Source organism: Onychostoma macrolepis, chromosome 04, assembly GCF_012432095.1.
Source record: "Onychostoma macrolepis isolate SWU-2019 chromosome 04, ASM1243209v1, whole genome shotgun sequence".
Classification (NCBI taxonomy): Eukaryota; Metazoa; Chordata; class Actinopteri; order Cypriniformes; family Cyprinidae; genus Onychostoma; species Onychostoma macrolepis.
The window spans coordinates 18,564,850-18,587,779 of NC_081158.1; the positions used below are offsets into that span (position 1 = coordinate 18,564,850).

Consider the following 22,930-nt stretch of genomic DNA (forward strand, 5'->3'; position numbering starts at 1 on the left):
ATGATCACGAGCATCTAAAGACGACACACCTGCCTGCTATTTTGGGTTTCCTGATGTGATGTTTGTTTGCATCTCTCTCTAGACCATATGCGGTCCATATATAGTAAGGAAGTTTTTTTTTTCTGCTGGCTTAGTTGGAAAAATTGTGACTGGGGCCCATCACAAAAATATAATTAAATAGTTTTTTAGTAGCATTGGTGTCAATTTTTTTTCTTGGAGACTTGCGGTTTTTCGTATTCGTCATCCTTTCCTATGCTTGCTACGAATGTGAAAACGCAGAAAATCGAACCTGATCCGAACTTTTTTATGACGGTCGAAAGTTTCGGAGGCAGTGTGTAAACGTGATTGACACATCGTGAGGTCGCATTTATTTTTCAACGTGCTAATTTTTCGGACGAAAATTTCAGACTTGGTGTGCAATGTTATTTAGAACATCACAGAAAAGTTTCCAAGACAGCATGTGCTAGATTAATAAACATATAACGTAATACAAATAAAATAGCCCTAGGCCGACCGGGCAAGTGATAGGTCTGGGTCCTGTCGTTATTGTTTCGTCTTCCACATAGAATTACTCTTTATTTAAGAGCATTTTCTGTTGTTAAATAGCTACCTGACTTTGCTTCTAATGCTAACCGCCTTAGGTAGAAACATCTAGAGACGGATGTTTTGGCGGGAGGTCGACCCTGACGTCGAATTAGGTCCATTTTGAATTTGCACTCAACAAAGTATTGACTTTCACTGTGCCAATATAGGACTGTCATTCAGAATATTGGCAGACTGTAGCAAAAGATAATTACTGGCTAAGGTTTATGTGATATAAATGATCTGTCAGGGGGCAGAATGAGGGAGTTTCTATTGAGGTGTGTCGGGGCTGTGGAGTGGAGCAGGAAGCACACTTGTCCACCGACAGAAAGAACGGTAGCTAGATAACGCATATCGGTTTTGTGCCGTCAGAGTTGCGGCTTTGGCTGTAACTTCACACGTTATCTGCATAGGTAGTGAAACTCTGCATTTATGAATTATATCAAGCAGAGGCTGTGCTGCTTTTTATGCGAATGTACGGTTTTGTGTTTGTGTGTATCTTATGTCAAAACGACTATCTTTTCGATGCACAGGTAGTTTGTGTCATAGTATGAAATGGCAATTGTTTGTGATTTTTGTTTGTTTGTTTTTTTCTGTTAAAACAATGAATAAATGTATAAATATTTCTGCTATTAACTGTCATTTTATTCAATTTTTTTTTCAGTCGGCCAGTATTGAAACATAGTCCTTTAGGTCATGTGATATGTTGCATCATATTTCAGATCTTCGAATATTTTCCTGATGTTTGGAATTTTTGTTCTTTCGTATGAAATCCGATGAGAGATTTTGATTTCACTCTTAATTTATAATTTTAAATGTAAGTCTAAATCAACCTTCATAATTATTTCAGATCTTCAGATTAGTTTGTTTGTTTATAAGTTATTTATATAATATATAAATTATGGTTATTTATATAAAAATTCCTGTTAAAAAAAAAAGAAATATATTTATTTTATTATTATTATTATTATTTTATTTTTTTAACAGCCATTTTCTTCCCATTCTTAACTGATCCACAAGTATTGAACGTGAGTTTGAGAAGACCATGCACATTATTTCCTACAGGAGCAGAAAATATTCCTGAATGATATAAATATTTTTCAAAATTTTGTTCAATTTTTCTAATAGCCATGTGAACAGGCACAATTTAGCTTGCTTTGGTTTTTATTTAATCCACCAGTTTTGAACAGGCTAAATTTTGATTCGATTCTTAATTGATCTGCCAATACTGAACATGAGTTTGAGAATGCCATGTGCATACTTCACATGAAAGCAAACAAATATTGCAGAACTTTGAAAATATTTCCTGAATGCTATTTCTTTTTTTTCTTTTCTTTTTTTTTAATGGAAACCATTTGTACTGAAAGCAGCAATTTAAAACGTAACAACAAGAAGACAGAGAGATGGAGAGAGTACAGTGTAGACAGCCGAGAATGGAGAGCAAAAGATTGGATAGCAAGATGGAGAGGAGGGAAAGACGGTGGGGCCGACGACGCGCCTGCAGAATACAAACAGGGTTTTTCCATCTAGAGCGTTTGCCCTCATGGCACCAGCAGAGGCAAGGAAACACAGCTTAGATTAATGCACTGATAGGAGAGTCGGGCGAGAAAGAGAGATAGAGCGACTGGATGAGAGACGGACAGAAAGAAGAGAGTCCAGGATTAATTGGATGACTTCTGGATTGAACTCGTGATGGACGAGTCTTCAAAATGAAGAAGTGGGAGGAAAAAACAATGGCAAATCAAGTAAAATACTCTTAGTGGTAAACCATTCGTGCCATTTTATTTTTACAGCCTAAACGCATTCTAAGTGGACCTGATCCCTCACACTCGCATCGACCGCTGCGATATAAATAGTCAAACCTCATTCGTCACCGAATTCACCGAAACCTAATCCACATACTCCGTATCTTGCTTTGTTATATAGCTCTGTTACTTACTTGGCTTGTAACAAATGTAGAGAGATGTGGCTAACAGACAGCAATATGCCCACGTGGCATTATCAGTTATCGCTGACTGGGTTTCTCTGCGGCCCGTAGCTCATCGCATTCCAGACACGACGTGATCGACTGCAGTTGAAACGCGAGAGAATCCGATAAACGTGTTCACATCTACTTGCACTGAAACATACCCTAAGACGTAGCCGCTTGTGAATCCTAGTCAAGCGGTGCAGATAAATTCTGCATAGAGGATTGCAGTGGGGCTTTTCTCTTCGTAGAGTTAGAGTTAGCGTCAACTGTTGTGTTTAGGGATTTACTGGTTTCTAAATGTCATATTTTATGTAGCATGACTGAGGGACTCTTGTATACTAACATACTACTACATCTGTAGTATGCAGTTTCTTTCGCCATCCCACAATGCAGTGCACTTGACCCTCCTTTTGTTCAGTGTGATCATGTGCACTTATTCAGTGTTATTTAAACTGCTATTTTTTTTTCACTCATTATTTGATTATTGATTGCAATAATGTTCTTGCTTAAAAACAACAACAACAAAATTAACCTAGTGTAGCCTATTCTGTTTATTGTTTTGTTTGTTCTTGCTTTTGTTCTTACCGGCTTGCTTTCGTTCATTTGTTTGTTTGTTGTTTGATTGTTTTTGCTTCCATGTGCTTTTGTTTCTTTTTTTTTCTTATTTTGTTCTTGTTTGCTTGCTTTTATTTGTTTGTTTGCTTTGCTTCAAGTGCACATTGAAGCTTTGATGTTACTTTTTTTACTCATTATTTTATTGAACTGACAAATGTCATATATTTTTACCCAATTTGAATGAAAAATGCAAAATCAGCTTAACTGTTGATAATTCCAAGATAATAACTGGGCGCCGTTGATCATTTCCATGATAAGGTCATGACAAAAGTATAGCATATTATATTTATTCTGTGTTATCTTTGTTTATTGTTTTGTTAGTTCTTGCTTTTGTTCTTACCTACTTGCTTTCGTTCAGTTGTTTGTTGGTTTTCTCATTTGTTTCATCGTCGTTTATTATTGTGTTTGCCCCAACATGCTTTTGTTCCTTTCCTTTTAATTCTTGTTTTGTTCTTGTCTGCTTGCTTTTGTTTGTTTGTTTGCTTGCTCGCTCACTTGTTGGCTTGCTCAATTTTTACTTTGCTCGTTCGTTCTTTCTTTCTTTCTTTCTTTCTTTCTTTCTTTTTCTTTCATTCTATTCAGTGCTCTCTCTGTTACACTGCAGTATCAGGAGTATAGTTCTGTATCAGATGTTATATCATGCTGTAATTCTGTTGTTGATAAAGTGTTTGGCCCTGTGCGTGTTGTGCTGCTGTTATCATGAATCACACAAGCACTTGAGAGCGTGTGTGTGTGTGTGTTATCACTGATCAGAGTGAGGTCGTCTAGGCCATGTGTTGCTTTATATTTCATCATCTTAGGCTTCTTATCTACTGTTGGCTCCACATAACCAAGCCCCTAATTCTGTTTTACCACTGACATACACACAAATACACCACCTGCAGAAACGCACATGGATCCATATTATGAGTGGCGAGGCAAAACGGATCGAATGATCACTCTGTCTTTGGCTAATATATCATTTCAGTGTTATAAGATGATTTCCACTGAAATGTCCACTGCTCTTATATTGATCAGCACTCAACTACATGACGTAACTGTGATGTTTCTCCCTGAGGAAAACACTTGCATATGCACACAAACATGGACACAAAGTTCCCAGACACAGTCTGGCCCTGCGCTGACCTGTGTTGCGCCGTTTATCTAATAACATAATTTAAGGGATTTCCTGAGTGGGCCGAGGAGTGCAAATCCCTACACACACACACACACACACACACACACTCTCTCTTTTTCTCTGTATATTGTAGTATGTCCTGTATGACATGTAGAAAATGTCGGGCTGTAATCAAATTATCCATATGTTTATGAAGATCTGTGTTTATATATCAGTTAACCTGAGTAAAGAATTACAGCCAGTTCTGACCCAAACTTTATTTAGGTGTAACATTAGATAAAAGTATACATCCAGCTTCTTCTCAACCCATCACAGCCAAAACACACACACACACTCTCTCTCTCTCTCTCTCTCTCTCTCTCTCACACACACACACACACACACACACACACACACACACACTTATCTATCTAAATGACTTATAATACAATTCTACTGTTTTTATTTTATTTTATTATTATTATTATTATAACGCTCATTGTTATTGTTATAGATTAACTCAAACTCTACCCATAGAAGAAAACAGAATTTTTGGAATAAAAAAATATCTATCTGTCTATCTATCTCAAAGAATGACACTTATTCGTTGTCATCATATTCATATTCTATGTTCTTTATTCTCTGTATGTGTGCACTTTACTCACAAATAATTGTCATTGACTCTCAAAAAAAAAAAAAAAAAAATTTTCTCCATGCTCCTTTCTTATTTCATCACATGCTCAAGCACACAATACACCCTGACCAATACACTGTCCTTCCTTGAGTTCCCATCTTTCTCCTCGGCAGTTTCCTGTGAAACGGCTGAGCTCAGCAGCTGATTGGCCAGCTCTGGCGACGGGTTAATCATGGGGACGGGTGTTTTTTAGGAGTCGTGTAATGGCTTCCGATTTTCTCAGGGAGGAAGCAAAATGTAAATTAAGCAATTATGTATCTTAACGAGGGTAACACGGTATTTATAGACCTTAATAACCTTAAGTGGGCTGGTTTGGAAGCTCGTCAAGGGAATTAATGCAGTCTAAACAGCCTGCTCTCCTGTTTGACTTGGAGTGGCTCCCTCCACATGTCTGCTGTCGCACAGAAATATGAAAATGAGTTTTACAGGCAGCCGTAGTGTTGGGCGCACAACGCATGCTGGAGCTCTTTGCGCTTATTGTTGTGTTTGGATACCTTTTCCTAACTTTGTAAGAAATGGGTAAATTTAAAAGTCAGAAAAGTTCTGACATGTTGAGAAAACTACATGAACTAGTCAAACCCACTAATCTTTTTGTGGACAACCACATCGACCCATACTTGGGTATGACCTTGTTCTCACTTTAATACCACAAGAACAAATATCTGAGGTTGAATGTCTTCACCTCAGACTGTTTTTGGCCTGTTCAAGCTTTTTTTGGATTCACAGTGTCACTGTTCTGCACCAAAGAGAAAAAAGTTGTACGTTCAGAAGGCTGATTTGACATTTGAAGTGAACTGGAACAGAGCAAGTGCCTTCTGTGGTAAAATATTTGGGCTGCACAATTGTGCCGACGGCAGCACAAACGTATTTTTGTAGGAGTAAGCAGCCAGTCTTTTTAAGTTCAGCCCATCTTCTTAAACACACTTTTAATATATGGGGGTTTTTAGATTGAGTTGCGTGTGTCTCAAGTGGTAGGCTAGTTTGGGATTATATTCCTCACATATTGAGATTGAGGAGCTTTATTTTACTGCTTGCCTGTAGTGTGTCGACCCAGCACTTTGTACGATTTTAGAAAATAAAAACAAATTGGAAAAATTAAAGTAATCTTAATACACCAATGTGAAAGCAAGACACATTTGAATGTGTTTTCCGCTGTGTTTGGGGGGGGGAGACCCTCCTGCTTTCTTCTCATAGGATTATTATTGTTTCTATTTGTTTGTGGTGAAAGTTTGAGTTTAAAAGACATCAAATAACAAAAAAAAAAAATACAAAAAACAACCTGACCATGGCAAGTTTCTTAAATTATCAGATAATTTGACTTTATGATTAGGCAAGGTTAGTTGAGATTGTAAAATGTCATGTGGTGTAACTATATATATATATATATATATATATATATATATATATATATATATATATAGTTACACCACATGACATTTTAAAATCTGTGTGTATATAATATATTATACTACCAGTCAAAAGTTTTTGAATAGTAAGATTGATAATGTTTTTTAAAGAATTCTGTTCTGCTTACCAAGCCTGCATTTATTTGATCTAAAATACAGCAAAAATAAATATTTTTACTATTTAAAATAACATTTTAATTTGAATGTATTTTAAAATGTAATTTTATTCCTGTAATTTCAAAGCTGAATTTTTTGCATCATTACTCCAGTCACATGATCCTTCAGAAATCATTCTAATATTCTGATTTGCTGCTTAAAAACATTTCTTGTTATTGTTATGTTAAAAACAGCTGAGTATAGAAAGTTTCGTAAGAACAGAATTTATCTGGAATAGAAATAAAGAAATCTTTATCACTTTTGATCAATTTAAAGCATCCTTGCTAAGTAAAAGTCTTCATTTCTGTAATTTATTTCCCTGTGGAACGAATAAATGTAGGCTTGGTGAGCAAAAGAAAATTCTTACTGTTCAGAAACTTTTGACTTGTAGTGTATATAATTTAAATGATTGAAAACATCTCTCACTCACTTTTTATTATTTATTTATTTTACTTGATTTTACTTTAAGCTTTTACTGAAATGTTTCCAAAAACCATATCAAACTCATTTGAATACAGAGAGTGCAACAATTTTAAACCACCTTATATGCAATTGACCCATTTTGATCTAATTTCTATAGCCTTTTAAAATATTCCTATTGGAATTGAACTCCCATATTAACGTCTCTCGCTTGGTTAAATGAGGCTTCAAGTTGCATTGGAAATTCACCTGAACGGGGTCGTGAAGGCGTACGTTCGGTTGTTGCTTTGTGTGATTTGGTGTGTCTGTAAGTCACCTGTGTGTGTCGACACTGATACACGCCGGCACCAAGTGGAATTTGTCCTGGTGCCATTCTGTCGAATTTCTCTCTTTTTTTTATTTGTATTTTGTTCGTACGGGCGCGAGGAATCCTGGCCCTCTCTATCACAAAGAGATGCAAATCTCTCTCTCGCTCTCTCAGTCTTCTGCCGTCGTTCAGCCGTTACGGGAAGGGCAGACTGCTGGCGCCGAGCTGTTTGGGCTCTCTTCAGTACACGCACACACTCCCACACGCACACTTGTTCTCCCACACGATGCTGTCACACAACATACCAACACACAATGTATGCACATGCATGAACTTTGTTTGGTATTTCACCCATTATTAATGAATACAAATATATAAATATGCCACACACACACATATATTTGACTGCACGCGCATTAAATGCATCCATTAAGCCTAAATGAGGCGTATTGTTGTGTTGCGCTGGTCATGTAGGAAACGTTCAAGACTTTGGTTCCACAACCCTCATGCGGGTCCCCTCCACTAGGCGGTAGACCCCCTCTGTTTCTTTTCCTTTTCTCTGCTGTTCCTGCTTGTAGTTCACCAAAAGGTGAAGAGTTCATAGACTCCGAAGCGGTCAATTCAGGTAGACCACAGGATGGTGACCTGTCAAAGCAAACTCATCCTGAACCGGAAACATTAGACATTTTTTCCCTTAAATTTCCCCCGTTCTTTATACTTCAAACCAGTCCGACCATGTTATGCACCAGAATGTGGTAGGAAAAATAGGTTAGCTTCCTCAAGTGCATGGTCCCTTTCTGAGAAGGTCCTCTGTTATATTTTTATACTTCTCGAAGCTTGAAAAACCGCATGTCTTCATTACGAATTTAGACGTCAATCATAAGTTGGACGTTCCGACCAAAAGAAAAAGAGATGAGCGTAAATCGGCCGGTCACTTTGTCTGAATTTAGCTCCTTTATTTACCTACCAGAAACTTTTTAAAAAGTTTATTTGACTGCTTCCATAAAAAAGTAAAGTACAGTGTTTATTGACTTGAAGCGCCGATTATTTATTCTGGCTAATTTGAAGCAGCGGTCTCCTCTCCCCGTTCCTCCGTCTCTCCCTTCGTGTTTTCGGATAATCCCGGGCAGTGGTAAAGGAGTGGAGTCAGATGAAAGATTAAATAAATAAATAAAGCGCTTTGGATAACATTCCCCTCTGATTGACCTGACCCCGTGACCCGAGAGACACTCACAGAAAGGTCACGACCTGGCCACAGGAATGTTCATTTTGAATTGCACTTGTAAATAGCCAACATGCCCTTACTTTTAGTAAAGTAAAGCTACATGAATATTTTACCATTTGCAAGTGTAATATAATATTATAATATCTTGTTCTCTGTTGATCATACAAATAAAATACTTTTGAAATTGAGCCTGTCTGTATATCAGATTTTATACATTTATTTTGAGCGGTTAAACCTTAAAAGATAATTAAAAATAAACTTCATCTCCTTTTTTTTTTAGTTTGTTGTGTTTTGATGACTTTATTCAAGATTGCATGGCTTATTTATTGTCAAACCAAACATCTGTAAGTGGGCCAGATTTAAATGATAGTAAAGATTTGAAACAACACCATAACTGTTTTACTACTGTATGCGAGACCTCCTTGTGCTCGACTGCACTGTCCGAACGTGCTTTGCGTGATGGCTCCGGCTCTCTATGTTGGAAATGTAGTGTATCTGGATTCCTCCCACATCACGCGCAGACGCTCAGACGGATTAGATAACTATTGTTGAACATTTTTGATGTCCGAAAGATTAGGCCATTGTCAGTGACATCTCAAAGAATTTGTTATCTTTAAGGAAATGTATGCAAAATTTGCATATGTACTTTCCACGTTTTAAATAATGTCATAAGTTTGGATACATGTTTATATTTAAGTAAAAATATGTTGAGGTATTTATTTATTTTTTCTAAAAATTATTTTGTGCCTATTTTTTTTTTGGTAACACTTTACAGTTAGGTTCATTAGTTAACATTAGTTAACAACACTAGTAAATATGAACTACGAATGAACAATACTTCTACAGCATTTATTAATCTTAGTTGATGTTAATTTCAGCATTTACTAATGCATTATTAAAATCACAAGTTGTGTTTGTTAACATTAGTTAATGCACTGTGAATTAACATGAATAAACGATGAACAATTGTATTTTCATTAACTAACATTAACAAAGATGAATAAATAGTGTAATAAATGCATTGTTCATGTTAGTTAATACATTAACTAATGTTAACAAATGACACCTTATTGTAAAGTGTTACCGTTTTTTTTAATGAAAATTTTTCAGTTGGATTTGTTTTTAATTGTACACATTGCAATTAAAATTCTTCAATTCTACATTTTTGCTAATTATCTATTTGATTGATTAAAAAGAGGCACTCGATATATGTATTAGTAATATAGACTCATCAATAAATGTTTTTTCTTTTGTTTTTTGAGAAAAAAAAACTGACTTCCTCCAAGCTGTCAAAATATGCGCAATTATACACGATTGCATCTTGTACTTTTCAAAACATTTATTATAATAAATTCAAATCTTGAAAAACATACGTTGTGCGAGTATCTCTTCTTCGCAACGTGTTAATGTATGTTCTGCAGTAGCAAGAGGAGAGTTCATCAGAACCAGCAGTAGGTCGCCGTTACTGATCTGCGCAGGAACAAAGTCAACTCAGCTAGACGCTGCACTGCACTGCTCCTTATCTGTTTATGTGATGGACTTTTTCAAACGCAAACATTTTCTTTAGATGCGCTGGGAACACACAGACCTGATAGGGATCGGATGCAGTCTAATTGCTTCAGATAGCGGCGTGTTATTAGCATTAAAACCGAACACAGGAGCAAAAGCTTCCTGACTTCAGCATCGCTGATGAACGGAGACCAGACTCCTGTTTCTTACAGTATTAAACCTGGGAACGATTCAAATGCACTAAGATTGCAGTTGTTTGTTACACATCCTCCCCAACTTTTGATCGCCTAATAGTTTTCTTGTGTATAAATCTGTTGGAACATTTATTGTGCGTGTCACAAAAGTTTGTGTGCGGGAAAGTACTTTTTAACCCCGCTTTTAACCCCGCTTTTGACCCTTCTCTGACATGCATCGCATGGGTGTGTGTGCAGTGCTGGTTTCAGATGTGCGTTCTTGCCAAGGCGTCTGAGTTGCTCAGACTCCCAGGACAATACCCAACCCACCCCCACCCCTCCGTGAGCTGGCTAGAGGGCATTCCTCCACCGGTTCACTGGCAAGGCTCAAGTGGGTTCCGTTTTTTCAAGCACTCTAATTGCTGAAAGACATAATTGTGGAGCACTTTGAAGTAAAAGTCAATTTGCCATAAGTCCACCGTTAAGTGTTCAACTGGCCTGTTTTTTCTTCCCCTCAGCGCTGTTCGCTTGCCAGCAAACTTGTCCTGATGTATCGATAACGGCAACTCTAAGACCTGTTTATTTAACAAGGCCAAAATATCAAGGTCTTTTTGTTGTCGTTAGCCAAACTGCGCGTTTACGATTGCGTTTAATACATTAATGGCATCCGGCGAAGACGGCGTTTGTTTTGGGAGTTTTACGCACGCTGACGAGTTCAAGGCAGGTGACCTGGCGTCGTGCAGGCGCTGTCTCAGGTTTTCGATGTCTATAAGGCCGATGACAGGGTTATGGGAAGTGTAACAGGCACTGACACAATACCTCCATGCTCTGCCTCTCAATACAATTCAAATTAGTCAGCGCTCACACGTTGATCCTGAACACCTACGCGTGCGGTGTGTGTGTGTACGTGCTTGCTTCCGTGTGTGTTGTGTGCGCAACAGGCTTCATCCGTCAGTGTTTATTGTTTACTGTACTCCTGGTGGCGCCAGGGCTAGAGAAAACAGAAGCCTTAAAAACACTTTGTTTTGGGGAACGGCAAAATTCTGCGGTTTTTCTAATCGCAAAGGCGATCAGGGCCCCTGATCTGTGTGCCGGCTGAGGGAGGGAGGGAGGGAGGGAGGGGAGGGGAGCGTTACTCAACTGAAGTTCCATGTATGGCGCTGAGAACATGTGGGCGCACCAGTCTGTCTGTCTCCAGCGCGCTCCTGAAAGAAAAAACGAAAGAAAGACTGTGAAAGACAGTGAGTCACAACGATGGACAAAAGACCTTGCGCCACAATAAAGCGAAAGGTGTCTGTTGTTTGATTTCCCAGTAGTCACGCCGCTCGATATTCCAAAATAGCACTTTAGTGTTCTGGAAAATGCTTGTTAGCTGGTATTCTTCCTCTCTCGGATGATTTGTTGACGATCAGAGGAGTCATAATTTAATCCGAACTCGTATTCCTTGCTAAATATATTCAAAAAATTTAAAGCAAAAATTGTGAAATTGCTGTTTTAAATTGAAATCTACAAAAAAAAGGGTTTAGGATTTACTAGTGAATGCTTACTAGTGTCATTTAGAAATAATTACAAAAAAATAATTGGTAAGAAACATTACATTAAACCTGAAATTTGTAAGTAGAAATAGTGTTTTCTTGTAAATTGTACTCCAGTAATCTTTGTTTTATTTACAGTATTTTTTACATTGTAGTATAAAAATAATCAAGGCATCATTTACACTTTTTTTTCTTTTCAGTATTAAAAAGAACAATATGCAGTCGTATGTATTTACATGTCCTGTTTTAATTGTGAATAGCAATAAATAACAACATTTATTTGAGATGCACTAATATTAAAATTCTGGCCAAAACCGATTATTGCTGATATTGCTGGTTGATATTAAAATTGTATATTATTTGTCTATATTTATCTATATACAGATTTGTCTAAATATATATATAAAAAATAAAATGTACTCTAAAAAAAATAATTCAGTCATTTTAAATTATTGAAATTTTACCGTTTTATTAAATTACTGCTGTTTTAAAGGGATTGTTCTCCCAAAATGAAAATTTTGTCATTTACAAAGTCATACATGTGAGAGTGAAACATAACAGTGAGTCAGTGATGACAGAATTTTCATTTTTGACTGAACTATCACTGTAAGTATTAAGTATTTAATATTTACGTTTTTAAGGGAATGTTAGATGACTACAAAATATGTAAAATTATGAGATGTGAATTAAATATTCAGTATTTGCTGGTATATATCCAGTAATGGCCAATATATGTGTGTGTGTGTGTGTGTGTGTGTGTATATATGTATATGTATATATATATGTATGTATGTAATGTATGTATGTATGTATGTATGTATGTATAGTTTGGTAGAACTGATTTGCATATATTAAACTTATTGCAATGGGTGCACAACTGCCTTACATGATTTAGAAACTGTTTGCCAAATAAAAAGTGCTTGAAAAATAAAGTGTTCACTACCCTCCAGCCCTACCTTTGTCCATGCAGGTGCAAAATATCATTACTCTATATTTACCGTTGATCGGAAGACTTATTTTGTCAAATAAGTCTGTGGCACAGAGACGGGTGCAGTCAGAGAAAAGAAATGTCCAAATAAACCACTTCACTTTAATCAGGCGTCATTGATGGACTCCTGTCGAAGTGTGTAAATTAATTCCAAATGAACCTTTTTTTTCTCTCCAAACTCAAATCACGCAATGTACACTATTGGCATGAAAGCCCAATAAAATGCTCTTTTCTTATAGGAAAGCAATAATTGATTTGACATTTCTTGCCACTTCAAAGGCTCTGAGCCCTGTAGGCATGGCACTAAATTACTGGAGAAAGAAGATTTGCTATTAGCTGAGTGTTAAGTGTTCACCACTGTCTTACTCTATTCGCTTTACCTTTCTACCTCAACACGCTTGTGTGTCCATGAAAAGAAAGAGAATGTGGGTTTCTTATTGAAGATAGTTACATTCTGACACCACAAAGGCCCTGTGTGTTTATCAGTAAACTTTAATATTTCTGTCTCTTTCCGCACACTAGTTTTGTATGGGTTTTTTTCCCCCCCGTTCTCTGTTTTTAGGCAAACCAGCATCAAGAATTTTGATGTGTAAATACATTTTCACTGCCTTTATCATTGTGTGCATTTCCCTTTATTATGACATTAGAAGTTGGCTGTCACTCTGAATTTAAAGTTTTATTTGTAGTTAAAACATAGATGAAATGACAGTGTATACCAATGGTATATAAACTTCTGGTTGACGTTTTGCAATATTATTTACATCGTAGTAGGTATATTAGGACTTTTTTCAAACATTACCACACCATCGGGTTATTGTAGAATTCACATGACCCTGGAGCACAAAACCAGTCTTAAGTCGCTGGGGTATATTTGTAGCAATAGCCAAAAATACATTGTATGGGTCAAAATTATCGATTTTTCTTTTATGCCAAAAATCATTAAGATATTAAATAAAGATCATGTTCCATGAAAATATTTTGTAAATTTCCTACCGTAAATGTATCAAAACTTAATTTTTGATTAGTAATATGCATTGCTAAGAATTAATTTTGACAACTTTAAAGGCTATTTTCTCAATATGTAGATTTTTTTGCACCCTCAGATTCCAGATTTACAAATAGTTGTATCAAATATTGTCCTATCCTAACAAACCACACATCAATGGAAAGCTTATTTATTCAGCTTTCAGATGATGTATAAATCTCAATTTTTAAAAAAAATGACCCTTATGACTGGTTTTGTGGTCCAGGGTCACAGATGAACATATAAGTTGTTTTGTACTGATGCCTGACTTCATTCATATGATCATTTGTCATAAAGAATAACATCTTTCAGTTTGCGCAAGTCATTTTTATCAAGTAAAATTGATCAAAAATAAAGTACAAAAATCGTTTGAGATAAAGTACCTTCATTCGTTAAGTTTAGAGGATTATCCAAGAACAGACTTTACCACAAAACTATTTAACATATTAATTTTAATGTAGAATTATAGTGTACAAATATACAAAATATGTAATATGAATTATAAATATTATATAACTTATTCATTTACATAGCAAATCAAATTATATATTAAAGTAAAAAACTATCGCTGCCCTGATACAAAATGAATCATATTGTGTCTATGGCTACGCTGCCTACTAGATTCATGTACACTTTGATACATGCTATAATGTACTTCCTTGAACATTTTGCTCAAGTCTGTGTTAAACCCACTCTTGCATGTTAACCCAAGCAAAGCCGGATCTCCACACTCTCAGATAAACAGTGTGTGTTGTGATTAGGGGACTCGGCAGGGCCCTGCAGTGAGCGCCGGAGCCACAGAACGAGAGAGAAGCTGCTCTTATCTCAGGCAATTAATCAGAGAGACTCATATTGCGGGACAATTATTCAAAGCTTATTCTTGAATAACTTACAGCCGGAAGCGTGCAGAAGTTTCCCTGCTGGACGTGAAGGTCGTGAGAGCAAGGAGACGCTGCAGGACAGAAGGCCGTGGTACATTTGTGTGTGTTTAAGATAGATACTGCAGACAAGGTCAAAGTCACGGCAAACTCTGCTTCTGCTCCCATTTATTTCACACCAGGCAGGTTTTTCTTATGCATCATGTTTAAAGTTGATTACGGATGCGTTGATCAAGGAAGTTTAGTCGATAAATAATATGATGGCTGATATTATAAATCAGTTTATTTAAATCCGCATTCATATTATACTCCAATCTGTAATTTTAAGCTGTAGCCTATATTTTACACTAAAATAATTAATAAATGCTTAATTTTGTTGAAACCTGATAGAATTTGAAATCATAAGTTTAAATATTTTTTTACTAATTAAATAATTGACAACAATACAGATTGTTTAAAAATGCTAATATTTAGTAGAGATATTGTCACTTGATTTTCACATAATTTAGACAACATGTAGCAGATCACTTACTAAGCTGAATTATTGGACATCTGTTTATACATAACATGTTTATGAATAATTATATGTTGTCATTTATCTGTTTGGATTGTTAATAGTGTACAAATATTCAATATAGTTTTATGAAGGAAAACTCTTGTGCACACTTATGATGGAACTGTATTCGCAATCCAATCTGAGTTAAATAAATAAATAAATAGAACCCAAATTTTCTCATCGGAAATTGAAAAGTAAAAAAAAAAGAAGACCGCTTGCAATGAAATGGGCTTTATGATTTCATGTTAAAAAATCTAAATCAAAACATTTCAGAGGCAGAGCAACTATTACATTTTAATTAAAGACGACAAAATAGTATTGTGCTTTATTATTATGAATTTTATTTTTATTTTTTCTAACTCATAATATGATAACATATAATTGCAATTAAACCAGTATAAGGTGTTTTGGGAATCTTTGTGTGGTGTAGATGTTCATTAAACACTCCTACAGGTTGATTTATTTATTTATTTTTTGCACATGCACGCAGGACGCTCTCAGATGTTAGTAATTGTCCCGCACAGAGGCTGTGCGGAATTGGAACATTAAACGCATCTTATCTCTTCTCGTTTAGCCTGCTTCTCGCACTCTCCATTGATTGGAGCCCCCCAATAAATGAGCTGCTTTTAATTGCAGTAGGCCTTAATCCAACTTTTCCTTTTTAATGTACCACAGAGGGAGGGGTGGGGGAGATTTTAATGAAAGTGATATGACCCCCCCCCCCACCACCACCACCATACCTAACTATTTGTGTGTGTGTGTGTCAGTACGAGAAAGCTGGTTAGTTGCATCAGGCATTGGTCTCCAGTAAATTGACAGCTCTCTCTCTCTTCTCATTCACTCTCTTTCTTATCTATCCATTTTAATTACTTCACAATGTGTGTGTAAGCTTGTTTTCATTCCCATGTACCATTTTTGGCACAGTGGCTTTTTCCCGTTATCACTCCCTGTCTTTAGTCTTATTCGCATTTGTAAGTGACACAATCAATTAAGCGCCGTGTGTTTATGTGTGCAAGTGTACAAATCTGTGCTTTTCTTCGGCAGTGCCAAATGAAATGGGAAGGAGGGGGTGAATTTTTTTTTTTTTTTTTTTTTTTGATATCAGATGAAAGAGAAACTGGTTGCAAGTGAAAGCGGAGCTGTTTCTCCACTGGACGGACGAGTAGAGGCCTGATGTCTGAAAATGATCACACGCATTTGCAGATATCTCTCATTTCAATCCCTCCCATGAACACTTTGTTTCATACACACACTGATTTTCACGTAATATGTGGGTCTTAAGTATGATGTCGTTTATTTGATTTGAAATCACTACAGGCACAAACGCCATGTGTACTGAGAACTATGACTATTAGATTTATTTATTTTTTATTATTAATTAGTATTAACATATGTTTGACACACAATAAAATGCAAGTAGTTTTAAACATCATATCCACCCCACCCAATTAGATTAATTTTAGATTAATTTTTTACTGAAAATGTAAAATTTAGCCATGTCCTTTTTTCTTTTTTTTTTAGCTGCCACATGATTTTCATCCTATTGCAAATAATGTAACGTTCCAGTGTGTAATGATTTGGACACTTTCTGCATAGCATATGTATAAAACTCATAGTATGTATATAAAATGTGTTAGCAACATTAATTAATCTAAACCTTTTAGCCCTGTTGCCAGAGTTAATAAAAAAGTTAATTAAAAACAAATAGTTTCTTGAATTATAGGTAAAAAAAAATTATTTGATCATTAACAACTACAAACTAATTTGGTCCTGAATAAGTAATGAGTCACCCATTCTAGTGTTTAATTTTTATGTATTTCAACTTAGAAGAAATTAATTTTAAAACTTCTTAACTTGACCTCATGAGGTGGATGAACAAAATTACCTGAAGGTTAAGAACCTCTTTACACTGACCATTTAGTGGATTAAAAAAATTGACTTCAGACTGTATTTTTGTACCTTGTTCGTGGAAACGTCCAATAGTATGAAAGAAAAGAGAGAGTACTTCTATTCCAGGAAGAAAGGAAATGGAGGATAGAGCCATAAAATGCAAATATCACCCATGCTGCTTTTCCTTTTTTTCCATACAAATTAAATGTCAGCGTTGTGAAATACTGTCACTTTACTTCATGCTGAGGAGGCGATGACAAATCCATATTCTTCCCTTAAATAAAAATTCTTATTACGGTGCTGGCGCGGTAATCACGCCGGCACAAAGCCTTCCCGTGATTAACGATAGCAATTTATTGTGGGAGAGGGCCGAGGAGAGGGAGAGCGACCGACGCAGAAGAGACATCATCTTTATCATAATTCGTATCATAAATAACCGGCCCCAGCCAATCAGAGAGCAGCCGGCGTGTCATTCCCAAATAACCTTTGATAACTATTACCATTCCACCGGCCGGAAGAAAGCCTAAAGTCACAATGTTATCTTATCCCCATTCTGTGCTTATAGAATACAACAATATTACCATATAGATTACACTATTTATAATAGAGAGTGTCAGAGGGCCCTGCCTGCACTTCCTGTCATCCATTGTGGTACGGAAAGTCGCAGTGGCCAGATTACCACTGGTTAACTGGTATCACGCCACCCTAGTGTGTAGTGTGTGTGTGTGCATTTGGAGTGTTTGGAGACATTAAAAAAAGTTTGATTTAACCAGAGATTGCTTCCGCACTTGAATGTGGGTCTGATTTTTGTGTGTGTGTATCTTGTTCGCTCTGTTGTTCTGCTGCGTAATCAGGTGTGGATGATTTTGATCTGTTGCTCTGATATCCGCCCTCCATTCCACCCTGAGATGTTCCCTCTCTGTTAATATTGTTCATATGTCAATATTGCCCTTTTTTTCTTATTTTTCCCTCTCATGTTTTCTTTCTTATTATCTGTATTATTTACAAAACAGGGCTGAATCAGGTGTGTAATTAGTGGTTTTCAGTCTGGCTTGCACATTTATCTGATCCTGTTTCTCAACTCTCTGTTCTTGCTTTTTGCAAATTCTGGTTGCACTTGATTTATATTTGTATGTTTCCTTCTGGCAGATGAGGAAGAGGAGGAGCCGGTCCCTGCAGATATGGGCACTTCTGCCGAGGCCATGCAGGTCTCCCTGGGTGAGGAAGAGGAGGTTGAGGAAGAGGAGAATGATGAGAACTGGCTTAGTTGTCATGGTGGAGAGAGTCCCAGGCCTGAGGGTCTATTACCCGCCGCCAAGAGACCCCGCCTGAGCAGCAAACCCGGTGTTAGCCCCGAATGGAGTTACGAGCCACGGGAACCTCTCAGTTCCCTCAACTCCCAACACATGCCCCATTCCCCCTCCCCTCCCCTCTCCCCTGAATTACCCCGACCTCCTTTGGCACCCCCTACACCTGGACACAAGCCAAAACTGCCCTCACCTTCTCCTGCACGGCAGAAGAACAAATCACCCAAAAGAGGTGCTGGTTCTGCACCCACTGGTGTATTGGGGCGACCACTTATTTTGACCCCACCCAAGACCAATCAGAAGGCAGGAAAGAGGTCACCAGGTAGGCCCAAAAGCCCCCGCAGCCCAAGGCCAAGCTCTGCCCTTTTGGGTGCAACTGGACGTGGTTGGGGTGGACCTCCTGCAGATGATAGTTCTCATGATGGCCAGTTCAGAGCTCAAGATACAGGAGACGAGGATATTGAGAACTCTATTGCTGCTGTGATTGCACGGGCTTGTGCGGCTGGAGATGGCACATCAGACCCATTTGCTTACGACTCGGACTCAGACAGTGAGGTGCCAAACCCTCCAAAACCTGCACCCAAACATATACTAAGCCACATCAAACCTCCACAAGCTCTCACCGTAAAACACCCACTTCCACCAGTTCCCCCAAATCTCAACCCACCTAATCGCTGGACGATGGATGACTCTATAGACGAGGTCATCCGAAAGGCCAATCAGGTTCAAAAGCCAATTCAGGTCTTTCACACAAGTCTTTCACCTCCAGAACCTACTTACCTGTCGTCCCCACCTGACTCACCTCCCACACCACCGCCACTTCTAAAACCTCCCCAGGAACGGAAAGACCCTGCTACCGCTACCCTTCTGAAGAAAAAACTAAAGAAAGACATCAGGATCAAGTTGAAGAAGAAAGACAAGGAGCGACTCAAGGAGAAGGGCAAAGAGAAAGGAAAGAACAAGGAGAAAAACAAGGAGAAGAAGAGGGAAAAGGAGCGAGGGCAGGTAGAGGAGAACAAGATGCCCTGGCCGGAGCTATTGCTGGGAGGTGAAGAGCGGAGAGACGGCATTAGCGGGAAGAAAGAGAAGGACAAGCACAAGGACAAGAAGAAAGATAAAGAGAAAAGCAAGAAAGAGAAAGAGAAACGAGACAAGGGCAAGGAGCGAGGCAAGGAGGAGAAGAGGATATCTCAAGGAACCAAAGACATCGCCGCTGCCGTTGGCGCCACCAGCCCACTCTTCAGCCCCCAGACCTGCCTACGAATCCCGTCAATGTTGCCCCCTTTGCCACCTATACTCCCTGATAAATTATTCCCACACCCCAAGGATACCAAGAGCAAAGACAAGGACAAGAAAAAGGACAAGAAAGAGAAGAAGAAGAAAAAAGAGAAGGAGAAAGACAGAGAGAAGGAGCGCGAAAAGGAACGGGAGAAGGAACGGGCAAGGGAGAAGGAGCGAGATAAAGAGGAGAAGAAGAAGGACAAAGAGAAGAAAGAAAAGACAAAGGAAAAGGAGAAAGACAAGCCAAAACTTGAGAAATCAAGTTTATTGGTAAGACGCCCTATAGCACTTACGAAGTCCCTGGTCTCACGCATTATTGGGAAAGCTACTTTCACTGCTTACACCACAAGCTACTCTAAACTAGTTAGAACTAGTTAAAGTCAACATGAAATGATCTTCACAACCATTTTATATCTCTAACCTCGTATTTCTGAGTGAAGCACAATATGCGGAGGCAACAAGGTGTACATGTACACAGCTTTGTATCGTATGCATATGCAACTGCATGATGTACTCATCATTGAATGCCAACTACATAAGGCCGCATAGGCCATTCATAAAACTTCCACATGAATTCAATATGACTATCAGGTGCAGCATCAATAATGCAATACACAAGAGAGTCACACAGATAGATTTACCAGCTGGCCCCGTTACTAGCTCAGTGTGTGTGTATCTTTCTGTCTTTTTGTCCTTGTGTGTGTGTACCTTTGAGATCAGAGGTAGATCGCTGAGCTACATTTACATTTCCGTCTTTTCCGGTCGATTTGTCCCTGGAATCCTGCTCCTTGCATGGAGCCCCTGTGCACACACACACACATACACAATAGACTATCAATCTGTGTGCAAATCAAACAAGGGATAATACACCTCAAAGCCTCTGTTTACCCAATTCATACCCCATTTTACAGCGTGTATACGTATGTGTGTCTGCAAAAGAGCTTGAGCAAAAGAGTGTGTTAGTTCTTCTTTATCAAACTCATCCTCCAATCGCTTTTCACCGTCCAATGACAGTGATAATGTATGTACACCACATCAGAGCAGCTTGAATTGATTTGGACTGCTGCGGAATTCCATTTTTTCTGCTTTCTGTCTCTTTTTCTTTCGTTACCTGAATCCCTGACCCCCGCACTCTCTTTTTCTCTCCATCTTTTTCTCCGTCTCCTGCTGCCACTGGGAGATGGGATTGAGAAAGTGATTTCTCTCGTTCTCCACCTGCTTAAATCTTTCCATCACTTTAATTTTTTGCAAGGCTGCTTTGCTGCCATCCAGGAGAAAAGAAAAAGAGACAAGAGACAAGAGAGTGAGAGGAAAGAGGAAAAAAGGAGAGGGAGAGAGCTGAGGGGGTGGGGAGCCGGGGGGGTTATCAGTCCCTGGCCTGAGGTATGTGTGCAAGGGACTTAAATCCGTAGAGATTAGCAGAAAAATGCCGTCGGTAGCAGTAAGGGGCTTTACGCCACTGGTTGTATTAGTTCAGGTGAAAAGAGTATTGCGTTTACATAAAACCGGACAAATCCAGCTACAATGCCAATGCTGTGGGACCACAATGCAATCTGCTATCTCTGGACCTTAACCACAACATCCAGTGCTGTTTCCTGAGAACTGCCACGGAACTACTGCTACCAAACACGGAATTACAGAAATTGAGAGAGAACGATGGCGGGAGAGAGAGAAGAGATGGGGGCAAAAGTGGAAACAAATGATACAGTGTACAGAGAGATGGAAACAAGAGAAAGAGATTATGCCATTTTTTTCTCAAAATGGGTCTTTAGTCTTTACTTAGTCTTTAGTTGCTTGCTTGAAAACAAGTGGCAAAAAGTCAAAACAAAATGTTTTTTGCCGCCATCTTCACGTTTTTAATTGAAACATGACATTCAATTTTAAAAAAAAGTTATAATGTGTACAAAACATATTATCACAATGTGTTTTCCCATCGATATTTATCACAATATCAATTTACCATTAATGGGGAATGAAAACCTTTCCACGTTTGAATGTACACATAACTTCTTTGTTCACAATTAAACTCCACAAAGTACCTACCTTTTAATTTAGGGCTCCACAAAATCCATTTTATTTTTACTTAAATTCTGTGTTTTCCGTTGATTTTATTTATTTTTTTATTTTTCATTTTATGATTTACTACAAATTTGTCACCAAAAATGGTGATTAATGAAATTAATTTCAATGTGAATCTCCATATGTTATCGTTTATCACCCATCCTTGTTGTATAGAAAGGTATTGTTGAAATCAGCCAAAAACTAATTTCAGATGATATATTATTGTTACAGAACAACCAGTCAGTAATTACACTGATTTTTTTTTTTTTCAGTCTTGTAAGCCTTACACCACGTCGTTACACCAAACATGAGTGACGTGATGCAATTAGCAAATAGAAACCGTTATAATCAGCGGATGTGGCATGATGAGTCATCAACAGTTGCCCCTATTTGTTTCTGACATACTCCACGTGTTTGCGCTGCTTCTGACAACAGGATAAATGGATTTGGATTGTCCAGTGCAGTAGACAGTCTCAAGCCGTTTGCGGAAATCCTTTTAGTCATGTTGGGTATTCCGTGATGGCCAAGATATACTCAGTGCTTCTGCGTGGTTCCATCATCTGTGAATCTTGAAGACATTCCAGGGATGACATGAATGCCATAACTACATGAAATATTTTCAAAATGTGAGATCAGGGTCATTAGCAACATGGGCATTGAATTTACCCCTGTTTATTTTTAATATTGTGTGTAAATGCATCCCATGTGATTTTGATTCAAGTTCCATTGTACAACCTGAGAAGAGTCTCCTCACACTCTCTAATCTCCACCTCTACTGAACACGGACTCTTTGCTAAACGACACAAAAAGGGCCTTTGTATCATATTTAATTGTATTGTGCTTTATGGTATTACGCTCTTGTAAAATTTCGAGAGTTCCTTTTTCACTTTTTCGTTATCGGTTCTTTAGCTCATAGCACTTTTAAAGAGCGACGCTGGCCTTCAGGTCATGCTAGCTACAGCACTTTACATCCATTTAGAAGCTGATTAATCAATTTACGCGATCCCGCAGCCATTTATGTTGGGTGCACGTGCAGTGCGTGTTTGAATGAGCGGGCCTAATCGTGATAGGAGTAGGTTAAGTAGGATGGGGCACTTTTAGGGAGAAAGACATTGCTGCCACCTCCTCAACCACTTAAAGACTAATTAACATAAGCAGATAGTACTATCTCGTCCTGCTATTGTGGGTCACCCTGAGTGTGTGCACACGTTCGTTCTTACAGACGCGCACACACACACACGTACACGGGCCTTATCAT

At 38.0% G+C, this 22,930-nt stretch overlaps 1 protein-coding gene across 1 annotated transcript in view; it reads left to right on the top strand.

The window, feature by feature from the left end:
* Positions 1-22,930, top strand: part of taf3 (TAF3 RNA polymerase II, TATA box binding protein (TBP)-associated facto) — a 49,044-nt gene that overhangs the window by 17,982 nt on the left and 8,132 nt on the right. Inside the window, exon 3 of the mRNA XM_058773090.1 lies at positions 18,173-19,881. Coding sequence (XP_058629073.1) covers positions 18,173-19,881 — 1,709 coding nt within the window. The remainder of the gene's footprint in view (positions 1-18,172; positions 19,882-22,930) is intronic.